Here is a 21,862-nt window from a genome sequence, read left to right on the forward strand (position 1 = left end):
CACTCTGAGGGTGAGCCACTCACAGTGCACACAGACAGCTCCCTCGAGAGCCGCCTGTGCGTGCTCAACCCCCAGGCATTTTACACACATGTCGTGTGTATCCCCTTCCACAATGAAGCGTGGGCAGGGAGGAACACACTTCTTGAACTGCTGCTTTTCCGCCATAATATTCTTTATATGTCTTTTTAATGTGCTTGAAACTCTTGTCCTCGGACGAAGAGATCACTGTGTGAATATATCAGACAGACAAACAATAAATAAGACAAACAAGATACAGAGAGCGCTTGCTGAAGACAACAGAAGCTGGCGTGCTTTGTGTTCAGGTGTGCTTTATAGCTTCCTGATCCGTGACGTCACCCGCCTCTGACGTCACGTCTTTTCATTGGTTGGATACAGAGGTGCTTCACGAACACAAAATACAGAGGGTTCCCATCACGTCATCCGACGTAGCGTCGATAGTTCCCACGAAAGGGAACTGCTTTCTCCACAGCAACTGGACACTATGAATACCTTGTTATGCCCTTTGGGCTTGTCAATAGTCCATCCGTCTTCCAAGCCTTCATCAACGACGTGTTCAGAGACATGCTTAACAGATATGTCATCGTATACATTGACGACATCCTGATCTATTCTAACAACATGGAAGAACATATGTGACCCGTTACGGAAACCAGGGACAGAAGTCGGCAGCACAACTATTGAGCAAACTGAGAAAGAAGCTTTTTTTTTTTCAAAATTGGTGCTTTTGGTTTTTTTGCTGAATCTGTTAGTTTAGATCATGAAGAAGCATCTCCGTGTTTTAGATAGCAGTATTGGTTTATTTAAAAGCGTACATTTTGAGGTTGAAATCGAGGTTGAAGTCTTGTTTTTCAGAGATTATATCTCGCAGTAGGGGCGTGTCATTGTCTGTTTGTATTTCCATACTGGAATCGGATACGCCGGCTTTTGTTTCTTTTGTTATTGCCGCCGCCCTCCAAGGGAAGCTTGGCTACTTATTTATGCAGCGCTCTGACCGGCTCTGATATCAAAATTTAATGAAGATGGATTGAAAGAATATTGCAGACGAGCTGAACCGTGGCCGTTACACCGAAAATGTTTTGAAGTACAACATACGGCTGGATTCTTTAGCTGCGGAAAAATAGTGGCAGGACATGCGAATTATTGGACATTTAGAGGCAAACAGATGCATAGTGCAAACTTTGGAGATGGTTAAAGTGTGCCCGAACAACTTATTTCATTGGAGGCAACAAGATCTTTTCTGTTTCTTATGGGGTGAGTTTCCATAAACATCAAAGTTTGTCGTTTTGTGTTCGTTCTAAGAACACGTAGGCTACACGTTTTCTCATGTGTCTATTGTTATTAGCTAGCTCAGGACTGTCGTTTTAATTGTAATTGTTAGCATCGTATCACTTGCCAAAAACCCCCATTACTATAATGGGCTTTTAGATGGTAATGTTAGCATGCTAATTTGAATAACGCTTCAACTGCTTGAATTGACTGGTGTGAATGACTTAGCTCATGTAAACCTTACTATTCTTGAATTGAATGTGACACTAATAATTTTAGCCAGTTACTACTTCTTAACAAGGATTAACTAATGTAATAGTAAATGTATCAGATTAAATTCCTACGTAAGTAAAAGTATAAAATATCCGTAGCCGTAAAATGTGCGTTATAAGTCAAAAGTAAAAGTATTTATTGAAGAGTTTAATGTACAGGATTTTTTTAATCCTTTGACTCAAACCAGGTCTAACCACTAACTGAGGTCTAAACCAGGACTATACGGTTATTACAGAATCCTGTTCAAAAAGTCCTAATGTCAAAAAAGATAAATTACTGACATTTACAATGCACATTGGAAATGAAATGGAATCTGTGAGGATTTCCAGTCAGGATTTAGACCATACCATAGTACTGAGACTGCTCTCGTTAGAGTTACAAACGATCTACTCTTATCATCCGATCGTGGCTGTATTTCTCTATTAGTGTTATTAGATCTCAGTGCTGCTTTTGACACTATCGATCATAACATTCTTTTAAAAAGACTTGAAAACTATATTGGCATTAGTGGAATTGCTTTGGCATGGTTCAAATCATACTTATCTGACCGTTATCAGTCTGTAGTAGTAAATGAAGAGATGTCGTATCGATCACAGGTTAAATATGGAGTACCACAAGGCTCAGTATTAGGACCGTTGCTTTTCACTCTGTACATGCTGCCCTTAGGAGAGATAATTAGGAAGCATGGTGTTAGTTTTCACTGCTACGCTGATGATACTCAGCTCTATATTTCCTCGAGCCCTGACGAAACCTACAAATTCACAAAACTAACAGAATGCATAGCTGACATTAAAAACTGGATGACAAGAAATTTCTTATTATGAAATTCAGAAAAAACTGATATCCTAATCTTTGGACCAAAAACTTCCTCACGAAAAAACCTTGAATACTCTCTAACACTTGACGGGTGCTCCATTAAACCTTCGTCCTCAGTTAGGAACCTGGGTGTGCTCTTTGATACCAATCTTTCATTTGAAAGTCATGTTTCTAGTATCTGTAAAACCGCCTTCTTCCATCTAAAAAATATATCTAAATTACGACATATGCTCTCAATGACAAATGCGGAACAGTTGGTTCATGCATTCATGACCTCAAGACTAGATTATTGTAACGCTCTACTGGGTGGTTGTTCTGCTCGGCTTTTAAACAAACTAAGGTTGGTCCAAAATGTGGCAGCTAGAGTTCTTACTAGAACCAGAAAGTATGACCATATTAGCCCAGTTCTGTCAACATTACATTGTCTCCCTATTAAACATCGTATAGATTTTAAAATCTTGCTACTTACTTATAAAGCTCTAAATGGTTTAGCTCCCCAGTACCTAAGTGAGCTCTTAATGCATTATAGTCCTTCACGTTTATTGCGATCTCAGAATTCAGGCCAGTTGATAATACCCAGAATATCAAAATCAACTGAAGGCGGCAGATCCTTTTCCTATTTAGCACCTAAACTCTGGAACAATCTTCCTAGCATTGTTAGGGAAGCAGACACACTCTGTCAGTTTAAATCTAGACTAAAAACATCTCTTTGCTCTTGCATACACATAACACATTATCAATACATTAACATTTTTCAAATCCGTTAAAGGATTGTTACACTGCAATAATTAGGTCGGCCGGAACCGAGAACATTTCCTATAACACTAGATATACCTGTACATCAGAACAAGAATGGCATCTACGCTAATATCTGTCTCTCTGCTTATCCTGAGGTTTGCCGGGTGCTGGATCCAGGCCGTATCCAGATCAGATGGAGAACCTGCGTCTGGACCTGACTACAACGTAGCCCAGGAGACAATGGGCCTAAAGATCCAATTCTGGCTGCATCTATAATTCAGATTTTTAATCCCCGTATCCGCTTACATATATTTATATATAATCTATTTTTAATCTCTATAATAAAAATGTACAATTCAGATTTTGATCTCCATATACATTTACATATATATATCTTCCAAGGGGTTTTTTCCCTCCTAGGACTTTTTTCCCAGTGCTAGCACGCTGGGTTTTTCTCCTAGGGGGTTTTTTCCACCCCTGGAAGTCAGCCGACATTGTCTTAATGTAGCACCATCTTGTATATGTTACATATTACCACGCTTGCTTGTACAGTTTTAACCACTTCCCTTTTTTTCTGTGCTTCTAATATGTAAAGCTGCTTTGAAACAATTACCAATTGTAAAAGCGCTATATAAATAAATTTGACTTGACTTGACTTGACATTAGAGCTTAGATTCTCTGCCCGAGCCCGAGCCCGGACTCGGCCCGACCCGACCCGCGGGCCGGGCCGGGCGATATTTCCCGCCACCATCCTCGGGCCGGGCCGGGTCGGGCCCTTGATAAAGCACGTCACGTGTCATGCGCAGCGTCTCGTCCACTCGCACTCGCAGTCTCGCACGCGTGACGCATCACACCTGCTGTGCTTGCTGTACTATTCAGTAGCTTAAAGCCTCGTTTACACTGCACGCGTGTGCGATGCGGCTACCGGAGCTGATTCGCGGCTACTCTAGTCAATGCTCGTGTTTACACCAGCCGCGCCGCGGTGCGTTTGAGAAGCGTCCCAGAAGGGGCTCATTGTGCCGCTTCGCTAAAGATAGGCGCCTCGCCTATTTTTGACGCGCAGCTCAAATACAAAATAAAGTCAAAATAATCCTGTAAACTCCTGCTGATATTTCACATCACTACAATGACAGAAACTGAAGACAAGAGATTCGAAGTTGAAAAACTTGAAATTTCTTTGTTTTTGTTGTCCATAACTGGAATTTTAAGTGTGTTAACTTCATCTGTATGGCTACAGCAAAATAAAGTATGGCATAGCAATAAACACAATCAAACCGGACAAAATATAACCATTTAGCCATTAAAAACATGAAAAATTTAACGAAAACAATGTTGGCCAGGCAAATCGTGGTCTCGCGAATCCAGCCGCTTCGCTTCTGAAATGCTTCTGGTGTGAGTTGACACCCCTCAGAGGACGGAACAAAACCTTGTCGGAGCCATACGAACAGTGTAAACGAGGCTTAAGTACAACATGGAGCTTGAAGAAGCAAAGAAAAAAATTAAAACAGGAGAATTAACTTTGAGCAAGTCTGGAGGAAAATCGGAGGTATGGAAACATTTTAAACTAGTTTTAATAAACAAACAACGCAGTTTACATGCTTCTTCCATGTCGTATTATTCATTAAGATAATAATTAATAAATGCACGCACAATTATGATGCATAAATGTTACAGATATGTTTACTATGCACAAACAAATGCTTTTCAACTTACATGTGCAAAATTCAGAATTAAATGAATGTGCTGCAATTTGTACAAAAAGAGAGTCTTTAGTCTACGTGTTTTAGCCATTAAATAAGCACATTTAGTTTCAAGTTTGTTAAGTTTTGTTTTGAAGAAAGATTTTCTTTAAAGTGAATTTCGTTTAGTATAAATTGTATCTTAATTTTAATTCATTTTTCATCATCCAATTACCTGGATTTAATACATAAAAAGCAATATAGCAGACAACGTAATTATGACATGGAGGCGCCGGCGCGCCACGGACACACTTACACCATTTGAAACTCGTAACACACGCTGTCACCGAATTTACAAATGTACATCTTGCTTGTTGCTCACACACATATTATGTTGAAATAACAATATGTTGAAGTAACATTATTAATAATAATTAATCTTTAAGAATATTTGATTGAATGCTGAATGTTGAGCTTGTTCAATTTAATAAAATTAAAACTTTAATTATGATAATTAAAATAATTTAATATTTAATATTGAGTGGCCAATTTTTGCTCATTTATTAATAGTATTTATATAATTTAGCCTATATAACTGCGCAGATCCCCCCTGTAGCTTAAATAATCTAGCACAGCAGCACCTGCGTTAAAAAAAAAAAAAAAAAAAAAAATCTGGCGCCGCCCCTGGTTATAACGGCCCACATATTAAAAATGGTCGGGTTTAAATCGGGCTCGGGCTCATAATTACAGTGGACGTGTCGGGCCGGGCCGGGCTCGGACACAACGTGCTCGGGCTCGGGTAGGGTCGGGCTTGATTTGTTGGGCCCGATCTAAGCTCTACTTGACATTATCCTTTATTATTAATAGTATGCGGTCCGATTTTTCCCGTTGCGTCTGTCGTTGCTATGCAACCATGTAGCTTTACAGGGGGTATGGCTTATCTAAATGAGATGTAAATGAGCCCTTTTGTCACTCCCAGCAGGTGAGAACAGGTGAGAACTGCAAAATCTTTAGGTCATTTTCTGCAAAGACTGATCCGGTTCCAGCTTTACACCAAAGCAGAGAAATGTGAATTCCATAAAGCAGTCACATCCTTCCTTGGTTACGTCATCAGCCCTGACGGAGTCACCATGGATGAAAAAAGTCATACTCAACTGGCCACAACCCATCAAATATATAGTTATATATGTATAGTTTGTATAGTTAGCCAAAATATATAACAAGTTTTCTGTTATTTTCAGATGTGGGAATGTCTGTGTGTGTTCACCCAGAACACCCTATCAACTACATATTCTAGCAACACCCCAGCAATTGCAGCAAGAGCCTAGCAACCACCTAGAATCTCCTAGCAACCACCTAGCAACACTTTAGCAATCACCCAGAACATCTATATTCTGGCCTAACTGACCAAACTATTTATGTTTTTTAAACAAGATTTTAAGTTGGCTTCATGACATGCCAGCAAAAATTTGTCTTTCAAACTTTTAATCTAGTTGAAATAAAAAAATTCAACATTTTCTAACAACTATATAAAGACAGTTTCAAAACTATGCACCAACTTGTACAAACCTCAAACTTCCAGGTCAAAATAAAATGTTTTTGTCAAAAACTTATTCTTGTTTGACAAAATCAAACTTTGGCCTCAGATGACACACAAAACTTAACAAATACACACTACTGCACTGCCCAGTGAACACTAGTGAGATCAATTCATGTAACACTGTAACAAAAATACCGCTTACTGGGATTCAGGAATTATTTTGCAGCTCACTGTCTACTACACTATACAAAAATACATTTACAGATACAGTAAAATGCAGCAGTGATTTATTTTTATTTTTTTCATTTTACTATTGTAAATTGATCTGGCAGTAGATATGTATGAACTTGGTATGCACCACAATACAGTATACTGTCAATTACAGTAAAACTAAATTCAGCATCCTCTGCACATTTGGCCAAATTTTATTACAGTATATAAGGTACTAAAGCAGTAAATAAAATTTAAAAAATTAAATTAAAAAAGCGTTTATGAATAGGTTTGAGCTTATAGACGTGTGGAGGAAAAAAACATAAATGACAGAGTGTACACATGGAGCAATAAGAATTCATCTAGGCTTTCACAAATTGACTTTTGGTTAGTCTCTAGGAATCTCAACAAAGATGCTATTTGTGTTGATATCTCGGCGACACAACATTGACAGATCATTTGCTTTCTCCTGAAGCCAGATCTAGCAGAGGCTCGTCTTATTGGAAGATAAATAGCTCATTACTTAAACATAATGAGATCAAGTCAGAGTTGGAAAAACTTATTGGTTTTTATTGGAATAAAGCTAAACAAGAAAATGTATTTAGAACCAAGTGGGAATTGTTAAAATTTGAAATAGGGAAATTTTAAAGAAAATTTTGTTCTAATTTGGCCAAATCAAAACGTGTAGAAGAAATGAATGTTGTTAGTGAAATCTCATCTCTTACCAAAATTTTACCTGAAAATTTGGCGGATAGTCAGAAAGCGTATTTAGTTGACTTGCAAATTAAGTTAGATGATTTGTATAAATTAAGAGCGGAAGGTGCTTTCATTAGGTCAAGGCAAAAATCGTGTCACAGGTGTTCATGTTTTGGTTTTCATGTCTTTTATTTTGTAGTTTGTTTCATTTTGCTTGTTTGTGTCATGCTTCCCTTGAGCCTCTTGTTCTCCCTTAGTCCATCGGTGCATTCCAAACGGGATATATCGCCCTCCGAAGGGCACTTCGGAGTGAAAATAATCATGGCCGCCATGTTGAAGGGTCATTCCAAACCGAAGTGCTCAAAACTGGCCACTTCAAAGGGCCCTTCGGAATGAAGGATTTCGAAGGGAACAACTGATGGACACTTCGGGCCCCCATGATCCTTTGCACAGGGACGTCACAGAATGGGTACGGAGGTTATAGGAGTTCGATTTTACCTATAAATGTATGTATAGTATTTTTCTATACTACTGTAATATTTATACGAGTTAGATTTGGTACATTACTATGGTCAAAACTGTTATACTTTACAGCTCCCTTTATCAGTCCATTCAAATGTTTAAAATACATAGACACAATATAGCCTACATGCGGTAAACCTAAAATAAATAAATAAATAAACTAACGCTAAACAAATGGCGAAGCTTGCACAATCTACTCCTCTTTGATTGTCTCGTTAAGATGACGCAGAAGTGCGTTCCAAAAGAAGAGGTTTTTTTTACCCCTACACCCTTCATCCCTTCGAAGCTCTCACTCCGGAGGGTAAACCCTTTGAAGGGATTAGGGCATAGGGATGAGCCCTTCTGAATGGAACGCAGGGCATGTGTCATGTTCTTGTTGGTTTGTTTATGGTCATGTGGTTTTCAGTTCTGTTATTGGTTCTCTTGTTTCTTGTGTCACTTCCCCATTGGTTGTCCTAGTCATGTGTTCTATCAGTACTTGTATTTATAGTCTTTGGCTGCGTCCGAAAACTGGAAAATGCTGCCTTCCGAGGACACATTTCAAGGTAAGAAGGCATCAAGGCACGTCCGAATCCAATGTTAGCTTCACTTCCTCTCTCATGAGATACCTTCATCTGATCGATTTTTGAAGGAAGCATAGATGTATCCTTAGCTGCCTTTGATATCCCACAATCCTGTGCTTTCCATTCTGTGACAGTTGAGCTAGAAAAATAAAGATGGCGTCCGAAAGTTGCGTTTGCTGCTCAGTTTGTGTGTAAATGTACGATTTTGATCAACATATTTCAATTTTGATATAATTTCTATCGAGAAATTACTACTGTAGTAATTAAATATTTGTTTAGTTCTCACCAAAGCTCGCGCGATATTGCTGTAGATCATTAAACTGTTACGCTGCCTCAGAAGTCTGTCCGAAATCAATTTCGTGAGGTGCCTTCATGCACAAATGCTGCCGTACAAGTCATTCTCTTATAAGACAGCGAGGCAGCAAGACAGCTACCTAGGTTTTCGGACGCAGCCATTGTCTTCCCCATGTTCCTTTGTCATGTATTGTAAATGTAACCCACTGTCGGTGAGTCATTTAGTCAAGTCACTTCTTTGTTTTTGTTCCTGTTCACGTTTTGGATTAATACCATTAAACTGCACTTGGGTTCTCACTACGCTCGCCTCCAGTGGACTCTTTCCGTTACAGGTGCCTAGAATATGGAGAACAGATGTCGTCTTATTTTTTTAAACTTGAGAAAAATGGGGCTAAATACAGTTCTATTTCTCAATTAAATATTGGTAGTTCTGTTTCAGAAAATCCTAAAGAAATTTCCCAATTTTGTTACAACTTTTATTCAAATTTGTATAAATCTAAATTTAATCAAGCTAATTTAGGTTCTTTTTGTAAGCATCTTGATTATGTCAATGTTTGTGATTCGCCTGTGATTCAAAGCAATTTCTCAATAAAAAAATAACAAGTCGCCTGGTAATGATGGGATAACGGCTGAATTTTATAAGTTTTACTCTGAACTTCTATCCCCTTTTCTTCTTGAAGTCTACACAGAAATCTTGAATTGCTCTGAGCTTACAGCTATGAAGCAGGGTGTCATATGTTTAGTACCTAAACCTAAAAAGGATACTTTTATTGGAGACCTATCAGCCTTCTTAATGATTATAAACTGTTTGCCCTAATTTTCTCAAGGAGTTTCAAGTTGATTTTGAACTCCATTATTGATGAGAATCAGTCAGGTTTTGTGAAAAATCGCCATATTTTTAATGATATTAGACTTGTCTTTGACCTCATTGATTACTCAGGTCTTATTGAGGATGACAGCCTGATTATTTTTTTAGACTTCTTCAAAGCCTTTGATACTGTTGAGCATCCATTCATCTTTTTTTTGTCTAGAGCGATTTGGTTTTGGGCCCTATTTTTGTAACGCTATGAAAACTCTGTATACTGGTGGGAAATAGCTCTGTGAAATAAGCACATGGTACAACACAAAGATTTTTTCTAGAAAGAGGGATTCGGCAAGGCTGTCCAGTCTCTGTGTATCTCTTTCTGATTGTTGCACAAGTCTTCTGTCATTTTATTAAAGATAGTCAGCTAGAAGGAATACATATTGCTGGTAGAAACATTTTAATTAGTTAACTTGCGGATGACACAGACTTATTTTTAAAAAATTCTAGCCAGGTTCATCAGGCAATTAAAATTATTCAGTTGTTTTCTAATGCTTCAGGTTTGTTTTTGAATATTAAAAAATGTGAAATATTAGCCTTGAAAAACTCCTCCATTGTATCTGTGGATGGTATCCCTGTTAAAGATACTGTTAATTATTTAGGCGTAGTAGTCTCAAAGAATGAAAAAGATAGAGTTTCTCTGAATTATGATCCTGCCTGTGATCCTGCCTGTACCTCCACTTAATGAATTTATTAAACAAAATTTTAACTTATCTACTAGAGCCACTACTAGAGGGGACTGTATAATACCTCATAGAAGAAGTGCTTTTGGGCAGTCAGTATTTTCTTATAGAGCAGTACATACTTGGAATACTATACCCATAGAACTAAGAAATATTACATATCTTTCTTCTTTCTCTAAAAGGATAAAAGGGTGGTTATTGGATAATCAAATATGTATTCATAAATAGTGGTTCTTTGTTTGTTTTTTGGTCTTGTATGTATTTTTTTGCTTTTGTGTGTGTGTTTACCATCAACCTGCCAGGGACTGCAGATGAAAATTAGCCAGAATGGCTAAATCTGGCACATTTACATAAGAGACTTGTTTCTTGTGTTAATTAATGTGCATTGTCCTCTTTTAAAAATAAATAAATAAAAATAAATAAAAATAAAAAAAATAAAGATTATAAGCAAATTTAATCTATGGTTGTTAAGAGACCTCTCCCTTAGAGGAAGAGTTCTTCTGTCGAAGGCAGAAGGTATTTCTAGACTAACCTCATCTATACATTTAGACAATAACACTATCAAAACTATTGATCAGATTTTATTTAATTTTCTATGGAAGAATCGTGTACACTATATTCGCAAATCTGTTGTTATGAATTCAATTAAATATGGTGGCCTTGATTTTCTAGATTTCTCTACGTTAAATAATACCCTCAAAATTAATTGGTTAAAATTTTGTCTAAAACAACCTTCTTTATGGAATTTTATTTTTGACCATCTTGGGGGTCTTTTGTAATGTGTGATTACAAGATTGACAAGATCTGCCTTTCATGCGCAAGCTTTGTTGGCTTGGAAATCGATCTACAAGCACAACTTCTCTCCACAACGTTACTTTGTTTGGAATAACCGTTGTATTTTGTATAAGCACAAAAGTGTTTTTTTAAAAAGTTGGTTTGATAAGGGTATTGTTTTAGTTCGTCAGCTGTTTAACACTCAGGGATATCTTATGACGTATGACGAGTTTCTTGTGCATTTAAATTTTCCTGTGACTCCCAAAGAATACTCCCTTGTATTCTCTGCAATCATTTCTGGTATCATTTCTTTATGTAGAGATGTGTTGTCACCGGTTGATATGTCCGTAATTGACCCAACTGATACAGTATGCGGTAAAATCTGTTTTTCACAGTCCAAAAGCAAAAACAAATCCATTCGTTCTCTATTTCTAATGGAGGCTGTTACTAAGTCTTGCTCTAACTGTTCTTTTTGCTCTTTGCGTTTAGAAATGGTGCCCCACATTTTTTGGAACTGTAGTCATGTGAAAAAGCTATGGTATGATGTATCTCTGTTTATTAAGAAAAAGGTACTCTTTACTTTTGATTTGCATTTTGAAAATGTAGTTGTTGGATTTATAAAGTATGATAGCAGGGTGAATAAGGAAGCTTTTGTAATTAATCTGTTAATTTTATTAGTCAAATTTCACATTCATAAGTGTAAGTTTTCTAACAAAAAGCCCCTTTTCTCAGTAGTTCTTAAACCTGCATGAGTTTACCGTCCTTGGTCGCCATCTAGCTGCGAAAAAATGAACAACACTTTATGCCACAAACCAGATGCAACTCACATGTAGGAGAGCATCACCAAAAAAAATAATTTTCTCTGATCTTATTGCTTTCCAGCATGAAAATGTCAAAATGTAATGTAATTTATATTTTCTAAAAAATTAAAAAGTGTTCTATCAAATAATACCTACCTTTTGACTCTCCTTGCTACAGTTTTGGCGTTATGAGTCTTTACATTTTTTTGTGTCGCTCAGAAAAAAACCCTCTAAAAAAGCCTTCAGGTCTTAAAGGGTTAAGAGACATCTCAATGCATTATAAGGTATTATCTATAAGATAACAAGAATAATATAATAAGATAACCTTGTTTAAAATGGGTTTCATCTATACTACTAGAACTAGGTACGTATACTATATTGACTGGGTTAAATAGAATTGCATTAATAAAAAGAGACTAAAATACAATTTTCATTGACTAAAATGTCATCAGTTTTCGATCATAATCAAATCTCAAAGTTAACCCCTCGAGGAATGAGGCTGGAAATCTTCTGAACTTCATGAAGCTTCATCTCTCCACCGCTAGATTTCAGCAGCGCGCTGTCCATTTAAATAATAAGAGTCCGTAAGGCGGAAGTGACGCGTGTTCCAGTAGCGGTGACGTCCTTCCGCCCAGAGAGATGGTTCGCGCTGTCGGACGCGTTTGTTGATCAGTGATAAACGTGAATATTAGATAATAATCAAAGTGATTGAGGTGAGTTTGACTTTTACTCTGATCACGTGAAGCTGGTTCACCGCGCGGCGCGTTCATGTGACACATGCACACTCATTTATCCGAAGCGAATTGAGATTATATGAACAGATACACTAAAGCTGATACAAACATCCTCAGATGATCACGAACAGAGATGAAATCAGTTTCAGTGTGATGCTGCGCTGCTTCTGCTGTTTTCTGCTTCTTTCCCTCATGTTTTCTGGTGTCTCTTGATGCACATGTAGGGTTAGACTCAACAATAAACGCTTTCAGACTTGTTCTTGCTCTCATAACTGTTTCACTGACCATATATATATATTTATGTCATGAAATATTAGATTAGAAATGAAACAGTAGTAGGATAGTTATACTGCTGTAATGTAACTGCATGGCTTGTTTGAGTCGTTAGTTTCTTAAATAATCACCAGAACGCACTGCTGTCCCCGTCTGATGAGGTCACTGCTGATTGTGTGTGTGTTGCTCAGGTGAAGCCGACGGTCAGCCATCATGGGCCGCCGCTCCACCTCCTCCACCAAGAGTGGGAAGTTCATGAACCCCACGGACCAGGCCAGTGAGTACTGACTCTAGATCAGCTCATGTGTGTGTGTCAGTGCTGCGAACATGACCTCTGACCTCTGTGTGTGTGTGTGTGTGTGTGCAGGGAAGGAGGCGCGCAAGAGAGAGCTGAAGAAGGTACGTACGTGACCTCTGACCCCGGGTTTGTGATGACTTTGGTTCAGTTAAATCATGGCTGTCGTGTGTGTGTGTGTGGCAGAACAAGAAGCAGAGGATGATGGTCCGAGCGGCTGTGCTGAAGATGAAGGACCCACGTCAGATCATCAGAGACATGGAGAAGCTGGACGAGATGGGTGTGTGGGTCATGTGACACGTGTGAATTCAGTGCACCGATCGTGTGTGTGATTCTGATCATGTGACTGTTGGTTCCAGAGTTCAACCCGGTGCAGCAGCCGCTGCTGAACGAGAAAGTGCTGCGCGACAAACGCAAGAAGCTGCGCGAGACCTTCGAGCGGATCGTCCGCCTGTACGAGCGGGAGAATCCGGAGACGTACAAGGAGCTGCGGAAGCTGGAGGTGGACTACGAGACCAAGCGGGGGCAGCTGTCGCTCTACTTCGACTCTGTCAAGGTGCGAGTCAGACACACTTTAGCAGGAGTCGCTAGTGATGATATGAACCGCTGTATGTTCAGCAGCTGACGCTTGTTTCTGTCCCTGTGTCCGCCAGAACGCCGAGTCGGTGGAGGTGGACAGCATTCCTCTTCCTGACATGCCTCACGCTCCGTCCAGCATCCTCATCCAGGACATCCCGCTGCCCGGAGCCCAGCCGCCCTCCATCCTGAAGAAGAGCTCTGCGCTGGGGTCAGGATGCACACACAGACTCACACACACACTCACACACGCACACACACACAGACTCACACACAGACTCACACACAGACTCACACACAGACTCACACACAGACTCACACACAGACTCACACACAGACTCACACACAGACTCACACACAGACTCACACACAGACTCACACACGCACTCTCACGCACACACACACGCACACACACACAGACTCACACACAGACTCACACACAGACTCACACTCACACACGCACTCTCGCACACTCTCTCTCACACACACTCGCACACACAGACTCACGCACACACACACACACACACACACACACACACACACACTCGCACACACAGACACACACACAGACTCACACACAGACTCACACACAGACTCACACTCACACACGCACTCTCACACATGCACACACACACACACTCTCGCACACTCTCTCTCACACACACTCGCACACAGACTCACACACACACACACACACACACACACACACACTCGCACACACAGACACACACACACACACACACTCGCACACACAGACACACACACGCACACACAGACTCACACACAGACTCACACACAGACTCACACACACACACACTCGCACACACAGACTCACACACAGACTCACACACAGACTCACACACAGACTCACACACACACGCACACTCGCACACACAGACTCACACACACACGCACACGCACTCTCACGCACACACAGACTCACACACAGACTCACACACACACACACACTCGCACACACAGACTCACACACAGACTCACACACACTCGCACACACAGACTCACACACACACACGCACACACACACACACAGACTCACACACAGACACACACACACACACACTCGCACACACAGACACACACTCGCACACACAGACACACACTCGCACACACAGACACACACACGCACACACAGACTCACGCACACACACACGCTCACACACGCACACACAGACTCACACACAGACTCACACACAGACTCACACACAGACTCACACACAGACTCACACACAGACTCACACACACACGCACACTCGCACACACAGACTCACACACAGACTCACACACAGACTCACACACAGACTCACACACAGACGCACACACAGACGCACACACAGACTCACACACAGACTCACACACAGACTCACACACAGACTCACACACAGACGCACACACAGACTCACACACAGACTCACACACAGACTCACACACAGACTCACACACAGACTCACACACAGACTCACACACAGACTCACACACAGACTCACACACAGACTCACACACAGACTCACACACACAGACTCACACACACACGCACTCTCACGCACACACAGACTCACACACAGACTCGCACACACAGACTCACACACAGACTCACACACAGACTCACACACACACACACACTCGCACACACAGACTCACACACACACGCACACACACTCACACTCACACATGCAATCTCACGCACACACAGACTCACACACACTCACACACGCACTCTCACGCACACACAGACTCACACACACTCACACACGCACTCTCACGCACACACAGACTCACACACACACACGCACACACACACACAGACTCACACACAGACTCACGCACACACACACTCACACACACACTCACACACGCACACACACACGCACACACAGACTCACACACAGACTCACGCACACACACACGCACACACACTCACACACGCACTCTCACGGACGCACACACACACACACACACACACACACTCTTGCACACTCTCTCTCACACACACTCACTGTCTGACATGACTGTGTGTTGATGTGTGTTGTGTGTGTTTCAGGAAAGAGTGTGTGTGTTCATGTGTGTTGTGTGTTGGTGTGTTGTGTGTGTTTCAGGAAAGAGTGTGTGTGTTGTGTGTGTTTCAGGAAAGAGTGTGTGTGTTGATGTGTGTTGTGTGTGTTTCAGGAAAGAGTGTGTGTGCTGATGTGTGTTGTGTGTGTTTCAGGAAAGAGTGTGTGTGTTGTGTGTGTTTCAGGAAAGAGTGTGTGTGCTGATGTGTGTTGTGTGTGTTTCAGGAAAGAGTGTGTGTGTTGTGTGTGTTTCAGGAAAGAGTGTGTGTGCTGATGTGTGTTGTGTGTGTTTCAGGAAAGAGTGTGTGTGTTGTGTGTGTTTCAGGAAAGAGTGTGTGTGTGTTGTGTGTTGATGTGTGTTGTGTGTTTCAGGAAAGAGTGTGTGTGCTGATGTGTGTTGTGTGTGTTTCAGGAAAGAGTGTGTGTGTTGTGTGTGTTTCAGGAAAGAGTGTGTGTGCTGATGTGTGTTGTGTGTGTGTTTCAGGAAAGAGTGTGTGTGTTGTGTGTGTTTCAGGAAAGAGTGTGTGTGCTGATGTGTGTTGTGTGTGTTTCAGGAAAGAGTGTGTGTGTTGTGTGTGTTTCAGGAAAGAGTGTGTGTGCTGATGTGTGTTGTGTGTGTTTCAGGAAAGAGTGTGTGTGTGTTGTGTGTTGATGTGTGTTGTGTGTTTCAGGAAAGAGTGTGTGTGCTGATGTGTGTTGTGTGTGTTTCAGGAAAGAGTGTGTGTGTTGATGTGTGTTGTGTGTGTTTCAGGAAAGAGTGTGTGTGTTGATGTGTGTTGTGTGTGTTTCAGGAAAGAGTGTGTGTGCTGATGTGTGTTGTGTGTGTTTCAGGAAAGAGTGTGTGTGTTGTGTGTGTTTCAGGAAAGAGTGTGTGTGCTGATGTGTGTTGTGTGTGTTTCAGGAAAGAGTGTGTGTGTTGTGTGTGTTTCAGGAAAGAGTGTGTGTGCTGATGTGTGTTGTGTGTGTTTCAGGAAAGAGTGTGTGTGTTGTGTGTGTTTCAGGAAAGAGTGTGTGTGTGTTGATGTGTGTTGTGTGTTTCAGGAAAGAGTGTGTGTGCTGATGTGTGTTGTGTGTGTTTCAGGAAAGAGTGTGTGTGCTGATGTGTGTTGTGTGTGTTTCAGGAAAGAGTGTGTGTGTTGTGTGTGTTTCAGGAAAGAGTGTGTGTGCTGATGTGTGTTGTGTGTGTTTCAGGAAAGAGTGTGTGTGTGTTGTGTGTTGATGTGTGTTGTGTGTTTCAGGAAAGAGTGTGTGTGCTGATGTGTGTTGTGTGTGTTTCAGGAAAGAGTGTGTGTGTTGTGTGTGTTTCAGGAAAGAGTGTGTGTGCTGATGTGTGTTGTGTGTTTCAGGAAAGAGTGTGTGTGTTGTGTGTGTTTCAGGAAAGAGTGTGTGTGCTGATGTGTGTTGTGTGTGTTTCAGGAAAGAGTGTGTGTGTTGTGTGTGTTTCAGGAAAGAGTGTGTGTGCTGATGTGTGTTGTGTGTGTTTCAGGAAAGAGTGTGTGTGTGTTGTGTGTTGATGTGTGTTGTGTGTTTCAGGAAAGAGTGTGTGTGCTGATGTGTGTTGTGTGTGTTTCAGGAAAGAGTGTGTGTGTTGTGTGTGTTTCAGGAAAGAGTGTGTGTGTGTTGTGTGTTGATGTGTGTTGTGTGTTTCAGGAAAGAGTGTGTGTGCTGATGTGTGTTGTGTGTGTTTCAGGAAAGAGTGTGTGTGTTGTGTGTGTTTCAGGAAAGAGTGTGTGTGCTGATGTGTGTTGTGTGTGTTTCAGGAAAGAGTGTGTGTGTTGTGTGTGTTTCAGGAAAGAGTGTGTGTGCTGATGTGTGTTGTGTGTGTTTCAGGAAAGAGTGTGTGTGTTGTGTGTGTTTCAGGAAAGAGTGTGTGTGCTGATGTGTGTTGTGTGTGTTTCAGGAAAGAGTGTGTGTGTTGTGTGTGTTTCAGGAAAGAGTGTGTGTGCTGATGTGTGTTGTGTGTGTTTCAGGAAAGAGTGTGTGTGCTGATGTGTGTTGTGTGTGTTTCAGGAAAGAGTGTGTGTGTTGATGTGTGTTGTGTGTGTTTCAGGAAAGAGTGTGTGTGTTCATGTGTGTTGTGTGTTGGTGTGTTTCAGGAAAGAGTGTGTGTGTTGATGTGTGTTGTGTGTGTTTCAGGAAAGAGTGTGTGTGTTCATGTGTGTTGTGTGTTGGTGTGTTTCAGGAAAGAGTGTGTGTGTTGATGTGTGTTGTGTGTGTTTCAGGAAAGAGTGTGTGTGTTGATGTGTGTTGTGTGTGTTTCAGGAAAGAGTGTGTGTGCTGATGTGTGTTGTGTGTGTTTCAGGAAAGAGTGTGTGTGTGTTGTGTGTTGATGTGTGTTGTGTGTTTCAGGAAAGAGTGTGTGTGCTGATGTGTGTTGTGTGTGTTTCAGGAAAGAGTGTGTGTGTTGTGTGTGTTTCAGGAAAGAGTGTGTGTGCTGATGTGTGTTGTGTGTGTTTCAGGAAAGAGTGTGTGTGTGTTGTGTGTTGATGTGTGTTGTGTGTTTCAGGAAAGAGTGTGTGTGCTGATGTGTGTTGTGTGTGTTTCAGGAAAGAGTGTGTGTGCTGATGTGTGTTGTGTGTGTTTCAGGAAAGAGTGTGTGTGCTGATGTGTGTTGTGTGTGTTTCAGGAAAGAGTGTGTGTGCTGATGTGTGTTGTGTGTGTTTCAGGAAAGAGTGTGTGTGTTGTGTGTGTTTCAGGAAAGAGTGTGTGTGCTGATGTGTGTTGTGTGTGTTTCAGGAAAGAGTGTGTGTGTGTTGTGTGTTGATGTGTGTTGTGTGTTTCAGGAAAGAGTGTGTGTGCTGATGTGTGTTGTGTGTGTTTCAGGAAAGAGTGTGTGTGTTGTGTGTGTTTCAGGAAAGAGTGTGTGTGCTGATGTGTGTTGTGTGTGTTTCAGGAAAGAGTGTGTGTGCTGATGTGTGTTGTGTGTGTTTCAGGAAAGAGTGTGTGTGCTGATGTGTGTTGTGTGTGTTTCAGGAAAGAGTGTGTGTGCTGATGTGTGTTGTGTGTGTTTCAGGAAAGAGTGTGTGTGCTGATGTGTGTTGTGTGTGTTTCAGGAAAGAGTGTGTGTGCTGATGTGTGTTGTGTGTGTTTCAGGAAAGAGTGTGTGTGCTGATGTGTGTTGTGTGTGTTTCAGGAAAGGTTCAGCGCTCTCAGCAGCCGCTCTGGCTGGAGTTCCACGCCTGCCGCCGGGACGTAAACCGCCAGGACCCCCTCCAGGACCGCCGCCGCCACAGATCCTGCAGCTGTACGCCAACACGCGCCGCACAGGTACCTGGAGCTACACTACACTCCAGACACACACTACATGCTACACACCAGATACATGCTAACTCCACTGTCACTAATGTGTGTTTGTGTCAGAGGGCAGCGGCGGGTCAGACACTGAAATGATGGACACCGGAGGGAGAAACTCCGACAGCGAGAGCGACACAGACGACGACAGCGACTCTCAGGACGACAGCGGCGGAGAGCGAGACAACACAGACGCTGGCGCGAGACTGACGGCCGATCGCCATGACGACAGGGACGAGGAGCGAGAGCGAGGCGAGAAACACACAGGTCTTGATTTGAGTTGTGTCAAATAACACTGCCGTACACCCGACTGAACTCTGATCATCAGGTTTGCTTCTCTCAGGTCGCAGTGTGCGCTTCGCTGACATGCCGCCGCCCAAAGACAAGAGGAAGAAGAGGGTGGTGAAGACGAAGAGCATCACGCCGCTGCAGGCCATGATGCTGCGGATGGCAGGTGTGTGTCTCTGACGGGCATCACGGGTCAAGGGTCAGACAGGGGTTGTGACGTGTGTGTGTGTGTGTGTGTGTGTGTTCAGGGCAGTCTGTCCCGGAGGAAGAGGAGGAGGATGAAGAGGAGTACTCGGACTCTGACGAGTCGGATGCTGAGGATCAGGGCTCTGCTGAAGCCACTCCATCATTGGCCAATCCCAGACTTCCTGTTCCATCGGCACCAATGGCGGCGCAGCAGCCGCCCCCACACATGCAGGCTCCGCCCATCACAGGGCCTCCTCCTTTAGGACCGCCTCCAGCTCCACCAATGAGGCCGCCAGGACCGCCATCCGGCCCGCCTCCAGGCCCGCCTCCCGGTGCGTTACATCACTCACGCTTATTCATTATCATATGCTAATGAGCCGCACGTTAAGCTTGGAGTCGTTAGTGAAGTGGTAAATGTTTCAGTGAGATGATGACTGTGTGTGATTCAGGCGCTCCTCCGTTCCTGAGGCCTCCTGGACTCCCCGCGGCCCTCAGGGGCCCCATGCCGCGCCTGCTGCCCCCAGGACCCCCACCGGGCCGCCCGCCCGGCCCTCCTCCTGGCCCTCCACCGGGCCTGCCGCCCGGCCCGCCGCCCCGAGGACCCCCGCCGCGCCTGCCGCCGCCGGCCCCGCCAGGTGAGCGATCATGTGCCGTAACACCAGACGTGAGGTAGCAAACAGTGTCAGGAATGAACACTGATGTTTAATGTGTGTTTGTTGGATTGCAGGAATGCCTCCGCCTCCCCCTCCACCCCGCGCCGGCCCGCCCCGCATGGCCCCGCCCCTCTCTCTGTTCCCGCCTCCGCTCAATCCCAACGTGCTCAGCGCCCCGCCCAGCATTCGTCAGAAGTCTCCTGCGGCGCCCGCGTCCTCCGGCGACGCCTCTCAGAGCTCCTCGCTCCCGCCTCCCGCCAGAGGCTCCGCCCTGCAGATGCCGCCGCCCCCCGGCACCACCTCCAACCCGCTCGCCCCCACCATCGAGAAGCGGGCCAACATCACGGGCGGCTCCGGCCCGGCCTCGGCCCAGGCGGGCGGCGCCACCATCTCCGCCAAACCGCAGATCATCAACCCCAAGACGGAGGTGACGCGCTTCGTGCCCACGGCGCTCCGTGTGCGCAGGGATCGGGCCGGGGTGCCCGGAGGGATGGAGAGAGCGGCCGGCCGGAGGGAGGATGAGCGCGAGCAGCCCAAACACCAGACCCTGAGCCACCCGAGCCAGCCGGACCGCGCCGCGCCGCCCAGCATGAAGACCAAGGACCAGATGTACGAGGCCTTCATGAGGGAGATGGAGGGCCTGCTCTAGCCACACGCTTCCCTTCTGCAGCTCTTTTGTACGTTTCTCTTAGTGTCACAGGATTGTGTTTTATCTTGAAACATGAATAAAAAAGTCAAACCCTGCTGCTGTTCTTCACTGCTACAAGCAGTTGTGTCTCTTTGCCAATGATTATATGTTGATTAAAGAGATGAATCTGTTCAGAAGAGGATAGTGGAGAGTGCTGAGAAACTACTGAAGGTCAGATACTAACGTTAAGAGTCAAATAAACAGAGTAAACCATGTTTAACTGGACATACAGCACTGTCCAGCCTAGAAAAACTGACATTTTCACCCTTTACTGAAATATTATTAGTGTGTTAAAGATTTTTTTAACCATATTGTGTACAGAAAATTATATTTATTTTATGAATAATTCTTCTAAAAAATACTTATTTAAACAACCAGTTGATTTTTAATATAGATGTGTATGAGCTTTGCTTGTTACATTAGGATAGATAGAAATGCTATTTATTAAGTTATTAAGGAAACATATTAAAATGACGTACTTATGATCTGTGTATCTACATTAAACTGTAATGGTATTCTTTTTCAACAGAACTCAAGTACAGATTCGCCAGAACAGCTTCTCGTTTAGGGTTTGTGTCATTTTATGGGGTAATTTCTAAATATGAATTTCATATCATATTGATTAGTTTAAACACTAGTATTGCTGTTCTTTGTGTGTGTGTGTGTATATATATATATATATATATATATATATATATATATACTCACACACATAGATAAAAGTAAAATAAAGGCATTAAAAAGTTCACAAGCTTTCTTGTGAACCATATAATAATGTAAGTAAATTAATTAAGTAAAAGTACTGTTCCTCTTGGTCAGAATATTCAGTAAACCCAAGAGTGAAAGAGGTCTAAAACACTGATAAATTTGTGAATATACACCATACTGTGACAGAGTATGTGACATTAATATTATGCACGTGTGCAAAGAAGTGCAAGGGCGTTTCCTCATATTTGTTACAAGTACCATTCACTTTTATTTCTTTTTTCCCTATTTTTTTGTAAATAATGATCTGTTGGATAAAATCTGTGAATAAGCTTTAACGAAATTATTTCTAGAACTGCTGTTCTTT

General features: G+C 42.6%; 1 protein-coding gene across 2 annotated transcripts; it reads left to right on the forward strand.

Annotated features, from left to right (window-relative positions):
* Positions 1 to 12,326: 12,326 nt before the first annotated feature.
* On the forward strand, positions 12,327 to 20,875 carry LOC137017014 (WW domain-binding protein 11). Of its 2 annotated transcripts, none has more exons than XM_067380901.1 (12): positions 12,327 to 12,450; positions 12,936 to 13,021; positions 13,112 to 13,143; positions 13,226 to 13,319; positions 13,399 to 13,595; positions 13,693 to 13,826; positions 18,818 to 18,951; positions 19,045 to 19,227; positions 19,319 to 19,429; positions 19,512 to 19,781; positions 19,899 to 20,084; positions 20,177 to 20,875. In XM_067380901.1, the coding sequence occupies exons 2-12, from the start codon at positions 12,958 to 12,960 to the stop codon at positions 20,749 to 20,751; spliced, it is 1,980 nt and encodes a 659-aa protein (XP_067237002.1). In that variant the 5' UTR covers positions 12,327 to 12,450; positions 12,936 to 12,957; the 3' UTR covers positions 20,752 to 20,875. The 2 variants fall into 2 exon arrangements, with proteins under 2 accessions (XP_067237002.1, XP_067237001.1); XM_067380900.1 differs by having other exon boundaries at positions 19,045 to 19,242; positions 20,177 to 20,873.
* The last annotated feature ends 987 nt before the right edge of the window (positions 20,876 to 21,862 follow it).

This window comes from Chanodichthys erythropterus, chromosome 3 (assembly GCF_024489055.1).
Source record: "Chanodichthys erythropterus isolate Z2021 chromosome 3, ASM2448905v1, whole genome shotgun sequence".
Classification (NCBI taxonomy): Eukaryota; Metazoa; Chordata; class Actinopteri; order Cypriniformes; family Xenocyprididae; genus Chanodichthys; species Chanodichthys erythropterus.

What these genes read in the sequence shown, in the direction of transcription:
- LOC137017014 (XM_067380900.1), top strand. Translation starts at nt 12,958, where the DNA reads ATGGGCCGCCGCTCCACCTCCTCCACCAAGAGTGGGAAGTTCATGAAC. An exon ending in AAGAAGAGCTCTGCGCTGGG is followed by an intron (nt 13,827 to 18,817) that starts GTCAGGATGCAC and finishes TGTGTGTTTCAG; the next exon opens with GAAAGGTTCAGCGCTCTCAG. An exon ending in GCCTCCAGGCCCGCCTCCCG is followed by an intron (nt 19,782 to 19,898) that starts GTGCGTTACATC and finishes TGTGTGATTCAG; the next exon opens with GCGCTCCTCCGTTCCTGAGG.